General features: G+C 38.3%; 1 protein-coding gene across 1 annotated transcript; it reads left to right on the top strand.

The window, feature by feature from the left end:
• On the top strand, positions 1-936 carry LOC112092956. Its single transcript, XM_024170302.1, has 2 exons — positions 1-212; positions 459-936. The coding sequence occupies exons 1-2, from the start codon at positions 1-3 to the stop codon at positions 934-936; spliced, it is 690 nt and encodes a 229-aa protein (XP_024026070.1).
• The last annotated feature ends 11,950 nt before the right edge of the window (positions 937-12,886 follow it).

Genomic DNA, 12,886 nt, shown 5'->3' with positions numbered 1-12,886 from the left:
ATGGATTTTCTGATGGGGCTGCCAAGAACCGAGCTAAAGCACGATGCCATCTGGGTAGTGGTGGACAGGTTGATGAAGCCCGCGCACTTCATACCGTTTCGTACGACGTATTCTCGAAGGATTATGTCAGAATTATACCTGGAGCACATTGTGAAACTACACGGAGTGCCACTGTCTATCACGTTTGATCGTGATACCCGCTTCAATGCAAGGTATTGGAGGAGTTTCCAGGAAGCCATGGGAATAGACTTGAACTTCAGCACAGCATTTCATCCTCAGACTGATGGGCAATCTGAAAGAGTAATTCAGATTCTGGAGGATATGCTTCGTGCTTGTATTCTGGAATTTGGTGGAAACTGGAATAAATACCTGCATCAAGCTAAGTTTGCATACAACAACAGCTATCAAGCCAGTATCGGTATGGCACCGTTTGAGGCTCTCTATGGTCATCCTTGTAGGTCACCTGTTTGTTGGTTGGAACCAGAGGATCGACTGAGTACTGGACTGAAGGTCATTCAAGAGAACAATGAGAAGATAGCCGTGATTCAGGAACGGCTGTTGACAGCTCAAAGTCATCAGAAAAGCTACGATGATAGAAGGCGTAGGCCTTTGGAATTCCAAGAAGGCGACTTTGTTTTACTGAGGGTTTCCCCACGTAAGGGAGTTGCACTAAGGTATATGGGACTATTCCTGATCGTGCAACGAGTCGGGGTGGTGGCTTATCGGTTGGCTTTACCGCCTGAATTATCTCACGTGCCTGATGTGTTTCATATCTCCATGCTTCAGAAATGTCAACCTGAGCCGGAAGCTATGGTACAGTGGTTTGACATTCTGATACAGTATGACGCGACGTACGAGGAGGCACCAGTACAGATTCTTGACCGGAAGATAAAGAATCTGCGCCATCGTGAGATCCCGTTAGTGAAAGTGTTATGATAGCACCATGGAGTTGAGGAAGCAACATGGGAGCTTGAAACGATGATGTAGGAGCAGTATCCGTATCTGTTTACACTTTGAGGTAAGCCTTAATTTCGGGGATGAAATTGCCAGAGGGGGGTGGAGCTGTAACACCCTGAAGAATTAATTGGGATTAATTAACATAATTAAGAATTATTAGTGTGCCTAATCTGGATTTATTGATTGGTTTCGATTAATAAATGTTTCTGACGTGTAATTTAGATAATTCCAAGGCATTTAAATATTCTCAGTAATTTTTATTTTAACCCATAAGTGTGTATGGGCGCATTTCTGGACTATTTCCTTAAAATGTTAGTACCTGTCTATTTTCTTTTCTTTTTCTTTTTTCTTTTCTCCCTTTTCTTTCTTTTTCTTTTCTTTCCTTCCCATGCACCCCTCTTTCTCACTCTCTCGTTCTCTCACACACACACACACACTCTCTCTCTCCCGTTTTGCTTCAAATCAACTGGATTTCAAACCAAATGAAAGTTTCAAGAAGTTTTAACATCAAGAGAAGGATTCAAGGTAAGATTTCTGAAAAACCTCTCTTGAAATCCTAAGTTTTCATATTTGTTCGAAAGAGATTTTGATGGTTTTTGAGTAAAACTAGGGTAGAAATTGGAGATCTTGGGTTCTTTGGACTTGTTTTAGGACCTAGAACCCAGATCTAGTGGTTGTCCCTTGAAATATTTTGATTTGGGACTGGATTTGCAGGTTTTCAAACTGATTTCTATGAGTTTTCTCGCACTAGAGTTCTTCACCGGTCGACCGGACTACACTGAGGCCACCGGTCGACCAGATTGCACACCACCAGTCGACCGGTGGTGATGCACTGTTCTATCACCGATCGACCGGTTGACATAGGGTTTGACCCTGTTTGGCCTGAAATTGTTGTTTTGACACCTATTTTCAAGGAGAACCTAAATTAGCTTCATTTGGGGATGTGAGATAAATGGATTAGCATCTTTAATCCTTGATTTGAGATTGAAAACCCTTAGACTGATAATTTGAAACATGAAAATGGATTAGGGCACACTAATAGGAAATTCTTAGTTAGAAATTGAGATTGGATTGCTTTAGGAATGAGAATTGATCCTAAAGTATTGTCTTGTATCAGTGATCGCTGAGGATTCAGACTAAAGGGGCTTAAGGAAGCAGAAGCCGAAAAAAGGCAACGCTAGTCCCAGGTTTGATAGTGCGAGGTAGGATTTCTATCCCTTTTCCTTGTGAGCCTGTTTTCAAAAAGGATTTCGGCCTTAAAAATGTTTTAAAGAAAGGGGTTGGTTTGCGAAAGAAAAACTCTTTAAAAACCATAGCTTGTTTAGTTCATGGAACCCATGGCTTATCCTGTCCACGAAATCCATAGCTTGTTTAGTCATTGAACCTCATGGCTTGCCTAGTCATGGGGCCCGCGGCTTGAGTAGTTCGTGGGGTCATATTAATGATTTCATAATGTTAAATGAATGATTTCTTAAGATAAGAGATCTTGTGAACCGGTAAGAATATATTGCTGTAAGCCTAGATAGGATGCGGAGAGTGCATCCTCGGGGGCAGAACCCGAAACTCGGTCCGGGTAGGCGAGGCACTTGGTAGGTGAGTAATTTTTACTAATTACTTGCTGATGCCTGTAATATAGTTATTTACAGTTATATTTCCTTTGAGAAAAAGGATGTGAGGTTCCGGCTGCCTGTCGGAACTGAATGTCTTATTTTATTTACTTATTCAATTATTTATTCGTTGCTCATTTATTATTCATTTATTTATACAGTCACTTCAAACTATATCCTACTAGGCCTTTCGTTCACGTTTTATGTTTTAAATGTATTAAACCCCTCCCAGGAGATTCTAGGAGCGGTGCACAATAGCTGGATATTTGCTACGGAGTAGCTGAGTTGTGCTACGGATCGATCAAGTGAGGATTATGTTCATCCTCTGACATAAAAGTGTAAGGAATCGAGAATTCTGTAAACTCATGTAATACTTGGATTTACTAGACTGTGGTCGATGTCTGTTGTAATTGACTATTTACATGTTCATGTACATACAATGCCATATATCCTGTGGGTGGAGCCCTCTATGTTGTCAGAGGCTCAGGACTTAGAAATTTATATTATATTTTAATGGAGTTAAGTGGGGTTCATTTGGGAATCTGCTTTATTAACCCCTAATTGAGCTCCACGTCACCCACCACGTTTGGGGGACGTAACAGAATCAAATGCCTAATAACAATGACAGAGGGAAAGGAAAGGTACAGGGACAAGTCTACATCATGGTAGGAGGAAGTTCTGGAGCTCGTGCCACAAATCCAGTTGTTGAGGATATGCTACTCATTTCACATTCAATTGCACGAGTCTTATTTGACACTGGTGCTACGCACTCACTCATTTCTACTTCTTTTGTGAAAATTTTAGGTTTGAAACCCGAGGACCTAGAAACTCCAATGTTCATGAACTTTTCATTGGGGTGTGTGGAGGTGAATAGTATATGTAGATCACGTGTGATCATGATCGGAGGAGAGAAATTGAGGGCAAACTTGATTATCCTTCCCATGAATTTATTTGACGTAATGCTTGTAATGGATTGGTTGTTAAGATATGGGGCAATTGTTGATTGCCACTGTATGAGGGTTACCTTGACTACCAGTTCCAGAATGATAGTAAACTATCAGGGAGGTGTTAACCCGATTGCAGAGGAACGACTATTGAAACATAGCGTTGGGGGACGGCGCAACCTAGCCTGTTTCTCATTCCTTTTCACTTTAGAGGGTGAGTCTGACGTTATCAGAGAAAATACTGAAATCCCAGTAGTGGATGAATTCCTGGATGTATTTCTTAAAGAATTACCCCAGATCCAGAAATAGAATTCTGTATTGATCCACTCCCACAAACGGCCCCTATCACCATCGCTTCTTACCGAATGGCACCGGTTGAGATGAAAGAGTTAAGGAAGTAACTCAATGAGTTAGTAGAGAAAGGATACATTAGAAATAGTACCTCCCCATGGGATGCACCCATGTTATTTGCAAAGAAGCACGACGGATCTTTCCATCTGTGTATCGACTATCGGCAGTTGAACAGAGTTACCGTGAAGAACAAGTACCCATTGCCTAGGATCGATGAGTTATTTAACCAGTTGGGTAGATCACGATATTATTCTAAGATCGATCTGATATCCGAATACCATCAACTCAAGGTCAGGGAGGAAGACATTTTGAAAACTTCTTTCAGAACCCGGTATAGGCATTTTGAGTTTCTGGTTATGCCTTTTGGGTTGACGAATGCTCTGGCAGCCTTCATGTACATGATAAATCGAGTCTTTTGCCCTTATATGGATCAATTCATGATAGTTTTCATCGACGGCATCCTGATTTACTTAAAGACCGAGCAAGACTACGAGCAACACTTACGGATCGCACTCCAGACTCTTCGTGAGCATCAGCTTTATGCGAAGAAAGAGAAGTGTGACTTCTGGTTAACAGAAGTCAGGTTCCTTGGACATGTCATATATGGACAAGGAATCTCAGTAGATCCTTCGAAGATTGAAATGGTACTGCAATGGGAACGACTGAAGAATGCAGCTGAAATTTAAAGTTTCCTAGGACTCGCGGGGTATTACCAGCAATTTGTAAAGAACTTCTCGAGCATTACTGCTCCAATGATCCCGATAACCAAGAAGGAAGTTAGATTTGAATGGGATGTTGACTGTGAGCACATTTTCTAAGAATTGAACACCAGGTTGACGAGCGTACCAGTTATAACTATGCCAATTATTGAGGAACCGTACGAGGTATATTCTAACGTGTTAAGACGAGGATTTGGGTGTGTTTTGATGCAAGGAGGACGTGTTGTAGCTTGTGCATCCTGCGAACTGAAGGCCCATGAGCAAAATATGGAGATGTTATATGCTGTGATGCAAGGAGGACGTGTTATCCAACTCACGATTTGGAGTTAGCTGCTGTAATTTTTGCTATCAAAATATGGAGATGTTATCTCTATGGAGCAAAATTCTAGATCTTCTCTGATCATAAGAGTCTGAAGTATATGTTCACTCAGAAGGACTTAAATCTAAGACAAAGAAGATGGATGGAGTATATGGAGGATTATGACTTTACTCTACAGTATCATCTTAGAAAAGCCAATGCGGTAGCAGATACTCTCAGCAGAAAGACTTCATGAATCCTAGCATCATTGGCTTTGGAGGATTAGAAACAGACTGAAATTGTAGATGATTATGATCTTCAGTATTATGAGGATTATAATGAAGCTATGGTGTACAACTTGGTTTATGTGCCAACGCTTACGCAACAGATCAAGCAGAACCAATGGCAGGATCCACACTTTCAAGGAGTTTGGACTCGAATTCAGAATGGAGAACAACTAGATGGTTGGAATATCCGGGAAGATGGAATGCTTTACTTCAAAAACCGTCTTGCTATTCCTCAGGTGGATGAGATAAAGAAGACAGCCCTTCATGAGTCTCACAAATCGAGGTTTATTATTCATCACGTGAGTACCAAGGTGTATTAGGACCTTAAAAGGCAGTATTGGTGGAGGGGTATGAAGAAAGATATTCGCCAATACGTGTCAGAATGTGTGACTTGTCGTCGAGTCAAAGTTGAACATCAGAAACCTGCTGGAGAACTGCAACCTCTTCCAGTTCCTGAATGGAAGTAGGAACACATTACAATGGATTTTCTGATGGGATTGTCGAGGACTGAATAGCAGCATGATGCAATATGGGTCATTGTGGATAGGCTAACGAAGTCTACGCACTTCATTCTATTTCATGTGACGTATTCCAGGAAAGTTCTAGCAGAGTTGTATCTGGAGCACATTGTCAGACTTCACGGAGTTTCGTTGTCAATCACTTCAGACCGTGACACTCGTTTCAATGCGAAGTACTGGAGAAATTTTCAAGAAGCCATGGGGACCGAATTGAATTTCAGCACCTCATTTCATCCTCATACCAACAGACAGCTTGAAAGAGTCATTCAGATTCTGGAGAATATGCTTCATCCTTGCTGTAATACCCGAGATTTAATTAAATCTTAAGCCAATAATAAATAATTTTGTAAATTAAAATCATGCACCACATTTACCATTTACCTCAAAGTTATTTTTTGGCATTATATTTTATTATTTTAGCTATCATATGATTTTATTAAACTTATAGCTTTGCTAATCGAGTTTTCAGTTTTAATGTGCAGTGCAACTAGCTCGATGTGGGAACTCAATGTACTAAACTTATGAAGAAAAATGATATTTATTATGATTATTTGATATGATATTTTACCTCCATTATGATTGATTTAATGATGAATCATTATTTTATATTTTTATTATATGGTTTTATCTAAATGTGTTGAGGACTTAGTTGTTATTTTGAGTTTTTGTGAGAGAAGGCTATGTTAGCAAATTGAGTGAACTTTAGGCACCTAAATGAAGAAGAAAAATAGAGACTTTCGAGCTGATTTTATGAAGGATTTGGGGTATGATTTCTGAAAAACTTCTCTTGAATCTTAAATTTTTCCTTTGGAAAAACTTATTTTCAGTTCGAGTTGGATTTTGATGAGTTTTGGTTGAAATCATGGTGAGATTTGGGGATTTATGGTTCTTTGGACTTGATTTAGTAATTGGAACCTGGATTTGATAGTTTTCCTTTGAAAACTCTCATAATTGAACTCGGATTTGTAGGTTTTGGAGTTTTTCTTTGCAGTTCGGCCATTTTTTCACAAACTGTAGAACTCCACCGGTCGACGGTCCCTTCTCCACTGGCCGACCAGTGGAGATGAACCTCTCTATCACCGGTAGACCAGTACACACATGGTTCGACCCTGTTTTGTCTTAAAATGTTGTTTTGACCCCGAATTTCAAAGAGCACCCAAATTAGCTTTATTTGGGAAGCTAAAGTAGATGGATTAGTATCTTTAATTCATGTTTTGAGATCAAAATCCTTGGAATAGTGATTTGAACCATGAAATGATTTGTGAAACTTAAAATTGGATTAAGGCACACTGATAGGAAATCACTTTGTATGATTAAGACTGATTCGTTTTAGGAATGAGGATTGTGTCCTAAAACGTTATTTTGTGTAAATGCTAGTTGAAGAATCGGATTGAAGGCTTTGAGGAAGCGGAGTCTAGGATAGCGCAACGCTAGCAATAGGTTTTGGTATTTAAGAGGTATGATATTCTTGTCCTTTTCTTTGTTAGCATGTTTTAAGAGTTTTGGCCTTACGAAATGTTTTAAAGAAATGACATAATTGAAAAAGAAAAGTGTTTTAACATAATAACTTGATCTTGTGAACCGGTAAGCTAGCTGATAACCTAAATAAGATATGTTGCGTGTATCCTTAGGGACAGAACCCGAAATCCGGACCGGGCCACTACGGTGGTGATAAGACTTGTGTTTGTAGTTGTGTAAGTAATTTATCATAGTATAAATTATTCATTGATGCCTATAATACGAAATTTTAAGTTTATATTTCCTTTCAGAAAAAGAATGTTAGGTTCCAGCTGTTATACTGGAATTGGATATCTTACTTATTTACTTATTTATTTATTTATTTATTTATAAAATTTTCTTAAATACATCCTACTAGGTCTTCTGCTCATGTTTTCTTGTTTATATATATATATTAAACTCCTCTTAAGCGACGCTAGAAGCAGTGCTGAGTGAGAAGCACACTCAGATAGCCTAGCTGGTGTAGTACGAAGGAAGGAATTGTGCTCTTTCATCCTTGTTGATTAATGTAAGGATTGTAAACTCTTAGACTATAAACTTTGAATATCTAAAGTGTGGTTAATGTCTGTAAAATGTTCTTTACATATTCATGTGTGTACAATATTGTATATCCTATAAGTGAGACCCTAAATGATACCAGAGACTTAATTTTTAAACATGTTTTATCAAAAAATTGTGAAAGTCCCATTCACTTTCTTATAAATCAATTTTATCAAAATATGGGACTTGTTTAAAATATCTTTAAAGTTTTTAAATTTTCAAATATTTAATTACTTTTTTAATTATATTTAGCTTTTAAATAAGTCTTCACGTCATTAATTTTTGGGGTGTGGCATGTGCTGTTATCACCCTCTAAGAATTCGGTTGCGTCCATTGTGCAGTCACTTTGCTTTCTTAATTGTTTCATGTAGACCTTGACAATTGCTGACAGAGAATGAATAAATGAGCCATCAATGACAGAGAGTTGATGATGACCTGCCATCGAAAGAGATTTACCGTTCCAGCCAAAAGCCTTTATCTTTATTTTATATGCAATTTTCCTCAACTAATCAATGCTCTCGAGTCTATCTTTAAGTAGAGGTACCTCTCAAATAATCGAAAGGTAGATGACCACAAGTCATGTTCATAGAGCTGTCAATAAAAACATAATCGAACCTAATCGGTCTCATCTGATTAGGGTTTTATTTTCAAACCTTCAATTTACAGATCGTTCCAATCCACGTGGGCTTTTGAACCGGCCATATAGCAGGGGAATCAGGATTTTATTTTAGGAAAAAATATCAATTTATTGGAGATTTTATACTTGTATATTTATCAATTTATTGGATATTTTGATACATGAAGTAAAAATTTACAGAGTTTAATTTAAAAAGATTTAAAAAAAAAAGATATTGTTCATTACTTTAACAAGGAGCAAATTAGACAAAATATATTTATGTAAAAATAGTAATTGAGAGGGTTTCTTCAAAAAAAAATGCTTAAAAATCTATAGGGTCAAAATTAAAAAACCAAAAATCAAGGGGGGCATAAGGGGGTATATATAAAAAATCTTGAAAATATATAGAGTGAAAATAAAAAAAAATCAAAAATTTGGGGTGGCATACCCGCCTTATCTCCCTCCACCCATGTTCAACTAGGTCGGGCCAATGTCATCATTTGGCGGCCTGAAATTTTACCTCTTCTGATGTTCATAAAATGAAAAAGAGAATCAACTCTAGAATCAAAGCCTAGAAAAGATTGTAGACATTTTTTTTCCAACAATTTGTCTTGCAATACGCCCATAGAGAGGAAAAAAAAATAAAAACAAAAACAAATTCTAAAATCTCAAAATTTTTCTGGAATCCCTTGCAAAAAATGAGTACATATGTCATGACCACATAATGATGAGAATGAGACTTAGGGCCAAACATTAGGCCAGTTTGGTAGTGTTGTAGATTTAAAAAAAAAATACTGTTAGTTGTGCTTAAAAAAACAGTTGCTACAAAAAAGAGCTGAGCGTTTGATAAATTGTAATTATACAAGTATTAATTCTAAGAGTATTATGGGTATTATTAGGGGTGTAAGAATTGAGCCTGAACCTGAAAAACCCGCCCGACCCGACTAAATAGGTTTTTTTTTTTAATTTTCATATTCAAATGGTCCCAACCCGCACTGTGCAGGTTGGGGGCGGGTCGGGCATTCTTGAACCCACAATGCTCTGACCCAGCCGTTTTGATTCCTACCCCCCAGGGCCCAGGCCAGGCGTGCTGAAGCCTATAGCCCTAAATCCCTCGTCCTCAGTCTCTCGTATGTCCTCTCGCCTCTCGCCTCCCTCCACTCCTCTCGCCTCTCGCCTCACTTCACTCACGCACGCCTCGCCTCGCCTCCTCCTTCTCATTCTCCGTTCCACTTCACCCTAAATCTCTCATCCCTAAATTACTCACCGTTCCTCGTCGTTCCTCGCCATTCCTCACCGTTCCTCGCCGTTTCTCGTTGTTCCTCGCAATTCCTCACCGTTCCTTGCCGTTCCTCGCCATTTCTCGCCGTTCCTCGCCATTTCTCGCCGTTCCTCGTTGTTCATCGTAAACCGCCGTTCCTCTTCTTCTTCCAAATTTTTTTTGTTTTGTTTTTTGATTTATGATTTATGATTTATCTCTGAAGCAGAGCAAACCAAACAGAAATGGGTCTGTTTGTTTGATTTCATTTTCGGTTGATTTCATTTTTGGTTGATTTTCATTTTTCACTTGATGTCGTTTTTGGTTCCAGTTGCCCTAGAGTTGGAGCTCACGGCAGCGACAGTTTGATTCTTTTTCAAATTTCATCAGGTTAGTTCCTTCTTCCATTTCAGCTCCTTTTTGGTTGATACTCCTTTTTCACTTGATTCTCTGTTATGTCAAACGGTCGAAACACTTTGTTAGTGGTGAAACAAACATTGCATTATAGGTGGAATTGAACACATGAAAGTAAACAAAAGAAACCTAAAATGAACCGGGGAATAGGTTCGGAAGAAGACAATAGGCCACTGCTTTATAGGTGGAATTGCATTTACGCCCCTGCATTTTCACTATTTGGAGAATAATAAAATCAAAAGAAGCCTCTCAACATGATTTCTCACATATAATAGGCCAAGCACTAGCTTGGTCAATATCACAAAGTTTACAAATGTCATCTAATTCCTTATATTAAAGAAAACGGAAAGGAAAATTTAGTATTTTGTATTTTGTATTTTCAATTTTGTAGGCTTAACAATATGTGTGTTAAGCCTTATATTAATTGAGTGGGAACATAAGTATTTTGTGGAGAAATTACTTCATATTTTCGTTATTGAATTAAGATGTACAATTATGCTGAGAGTATAAATCCATGGAGCTGAAAATATGAACGTATGTATTGATATTTTTTTAAGCAATTATGCTGAGTATTTTGTAATTGTTTTCTGTTTTTTATTTTCTGTTTGTTTTTTGATGATTGAGTTCTGAGAAAAATATGTTATCTGTTTTTAGGTTAATATTTATGCTTAGTCTCAATCATATGTTATCTATTTTTTAGGTTAATTTGTGTGCTAGATGGAAAAATTTATCATCCACCCGACGAAAACTTCTGAAAGCACTTGCAAGTCCTCTGCTAAAACAGAAAGTGTCTCTATGCCTAAAGAGCCCATTACCTTGCCCACTCTCACACCCAGCCCTACCCCTGTACCTAATTTGGGCACTAAAATTGAAAACGAAAAAGAGGAGGGAGACAGTAAAAAGAGGAAGAAGTCACAAAAAAAGTCTCCTGTTTGGGATCATTTCAAAATTGTAGAAGGTGAGGATCCAAATGAGCCTAAGTGTAAGTATCTATTGTGGGGCAACATATGCATGTGATAGTAGGAGACATGGCACCAATAGTATGAAGGTTCACATAGAAAAGTAATGTAAAAAATACCCATATAGGAACCAAGACAAAAAGTAAAAAACTCTGAGTTTCCAAACAAACACTGAAACTGGCAGTAGTCTTGTAGCTATAGGCTTTAACAAGAAGCATTGTAGAAAAGCGTTAGCAAAAATGGTGATTGTAGATGAGCTTTCATTTAGGTTTGTTGAAGGTGAAGGATTTAAGAATTTTTGTCAAGTGACGCAGCCTAAGTTCTCTATCCACTCCCGTGTTACAATTGCTAAGGACATTTACTAACTTTTTTTGGAAGAGAGGAAGAAACTAAGGGCTAAATGTAGTAAGGGCAGTCAAAAGATTTGCCTAACAACTAATTGTTGGACATCCTTACAAAATATTAATTATTTGTGTCTAACTGCACACTATGTTGATAGTGAGTGGACTTTGCAAAAAAAGATTATAAACTTTTTTCAAATTTCAAGTCACAAGGGAGAGAGTGTTGGCAAAGTCATTGAGTCATGTTTGCATACTTAGGGTATTGAGAGAGTCTTCACTATGACTGTTGATAATGCCTCCTCAAATGACTCCATGATTAACTACTTGAGAAGGAAGATTAAGGGTGGAAAGGGGTTGTTTTAGGTGGAGAATTTCTGCATGGTAGGTGTTGTGCCCATATAGTGAACTTGATTGTCAATGAAGGTTTAAAAGACCTACATAATTTCATAGCTGCCATTCGTAACGCTGTGAGATATGTGAGGTCTTCTCCGGCTAGGTTCCTGAAATTCAAGTCATGTGTGGAGCGAGAGAAAATTGAATACAAAGGTCTCGTATGCCTAGATGTCCCTACTAGATGGAACTCCACCTATATGATGTTAGATAGAGCCGTTAAGTTCAAAAGCTTTTGAAAGATATGAAGAGGAAGATGACAAGTTTGTGTCTTATTTTCGGGAAGATGAGGGGGGAAAACGGAAGATTGGCCCACCACTTGATGATGATTGGGAGAATGTTAAGGTGTTTGTGAAATTTTTGAAGACTTTTTATGATATAACTTTGAAGTTTAGTGCCACTTGGAATGTCACTTCAAATTCTTACTTGCATGAGCTTTGTGAGATGCAAACCCAGCTATCTGAATTAAGCAAACAAGAGGATTCAATGCTTTCATCCATGGCAGTGAGTATGAAAAAGAAGTATGACAAGTATTGGGGCAATGTTGAGAATATAAATTGTCTTCGCTTTGTGGCTGTTGTGCTTGATCCTAGGTTCAAAATGGATTATTTGACATATTGTTTCTCTATAGTGTATGATTCTTACACGTCTAAAACATTAGCAAAGAATGTGAAGGATACTATGTACCGGCTGCATGAGGTTTATAGTGGGGACAAGGGTGAATCTGTGGCTAATGAAAGTAGTGGGGAGGCGGCAACAAGTACAACGGAGGCAAAAACAAAAGTAGAAGGAAAAGGGTGTTTGTGGAGCTCCCTTGTTAGAAAAATGAAGGAGAAGAATGTGAATGAGTACAAAAATGATGTGGATAGATACTTGGCAGACCCTATGAAGGATCCAACTCGGTCAAATTTTGATGTTTTAGATTGGTGGAAGAATAATGCAACTAATTATAAGGTTCTCTCACTAGTTGCAAGAGACATTCTTGCCATTCCTGTTTCAATGGTAGCCTCAGAATCTGCTTTTAGTGCCGGAGGCCGCATCCTCGATCCCTTTAGGAGTTCATTGAGCCCCAAGATGGTGGAGGCATTGATTTTTACACAAAATTGGCTGCGTAGTTGTGAGCACATCAACCTTAGTGGCGTGGAAGACTTTAATGAATATGAAGATAT

This window comes from Morus notabilis, unplaced genomic scaffold (genome assembly GCF_000414095.1).
Source record: "Morus notabilis unplaced genomic scaffold, ASM41409v2 Scaffold397, whole genome shotgun sequence".
Taxonomy (NCBI): domain Eukaryota; kingdom Viridiplantae; phylum Streptophyta; class Magnoliopsida; order Rosales; family Moraceae; genus Morus; species Morus notabilis.
Note: the sequence above shows the minus strand (reverse complement) of the source record. Positions and strands in the feature narration are given on the sequence as shown.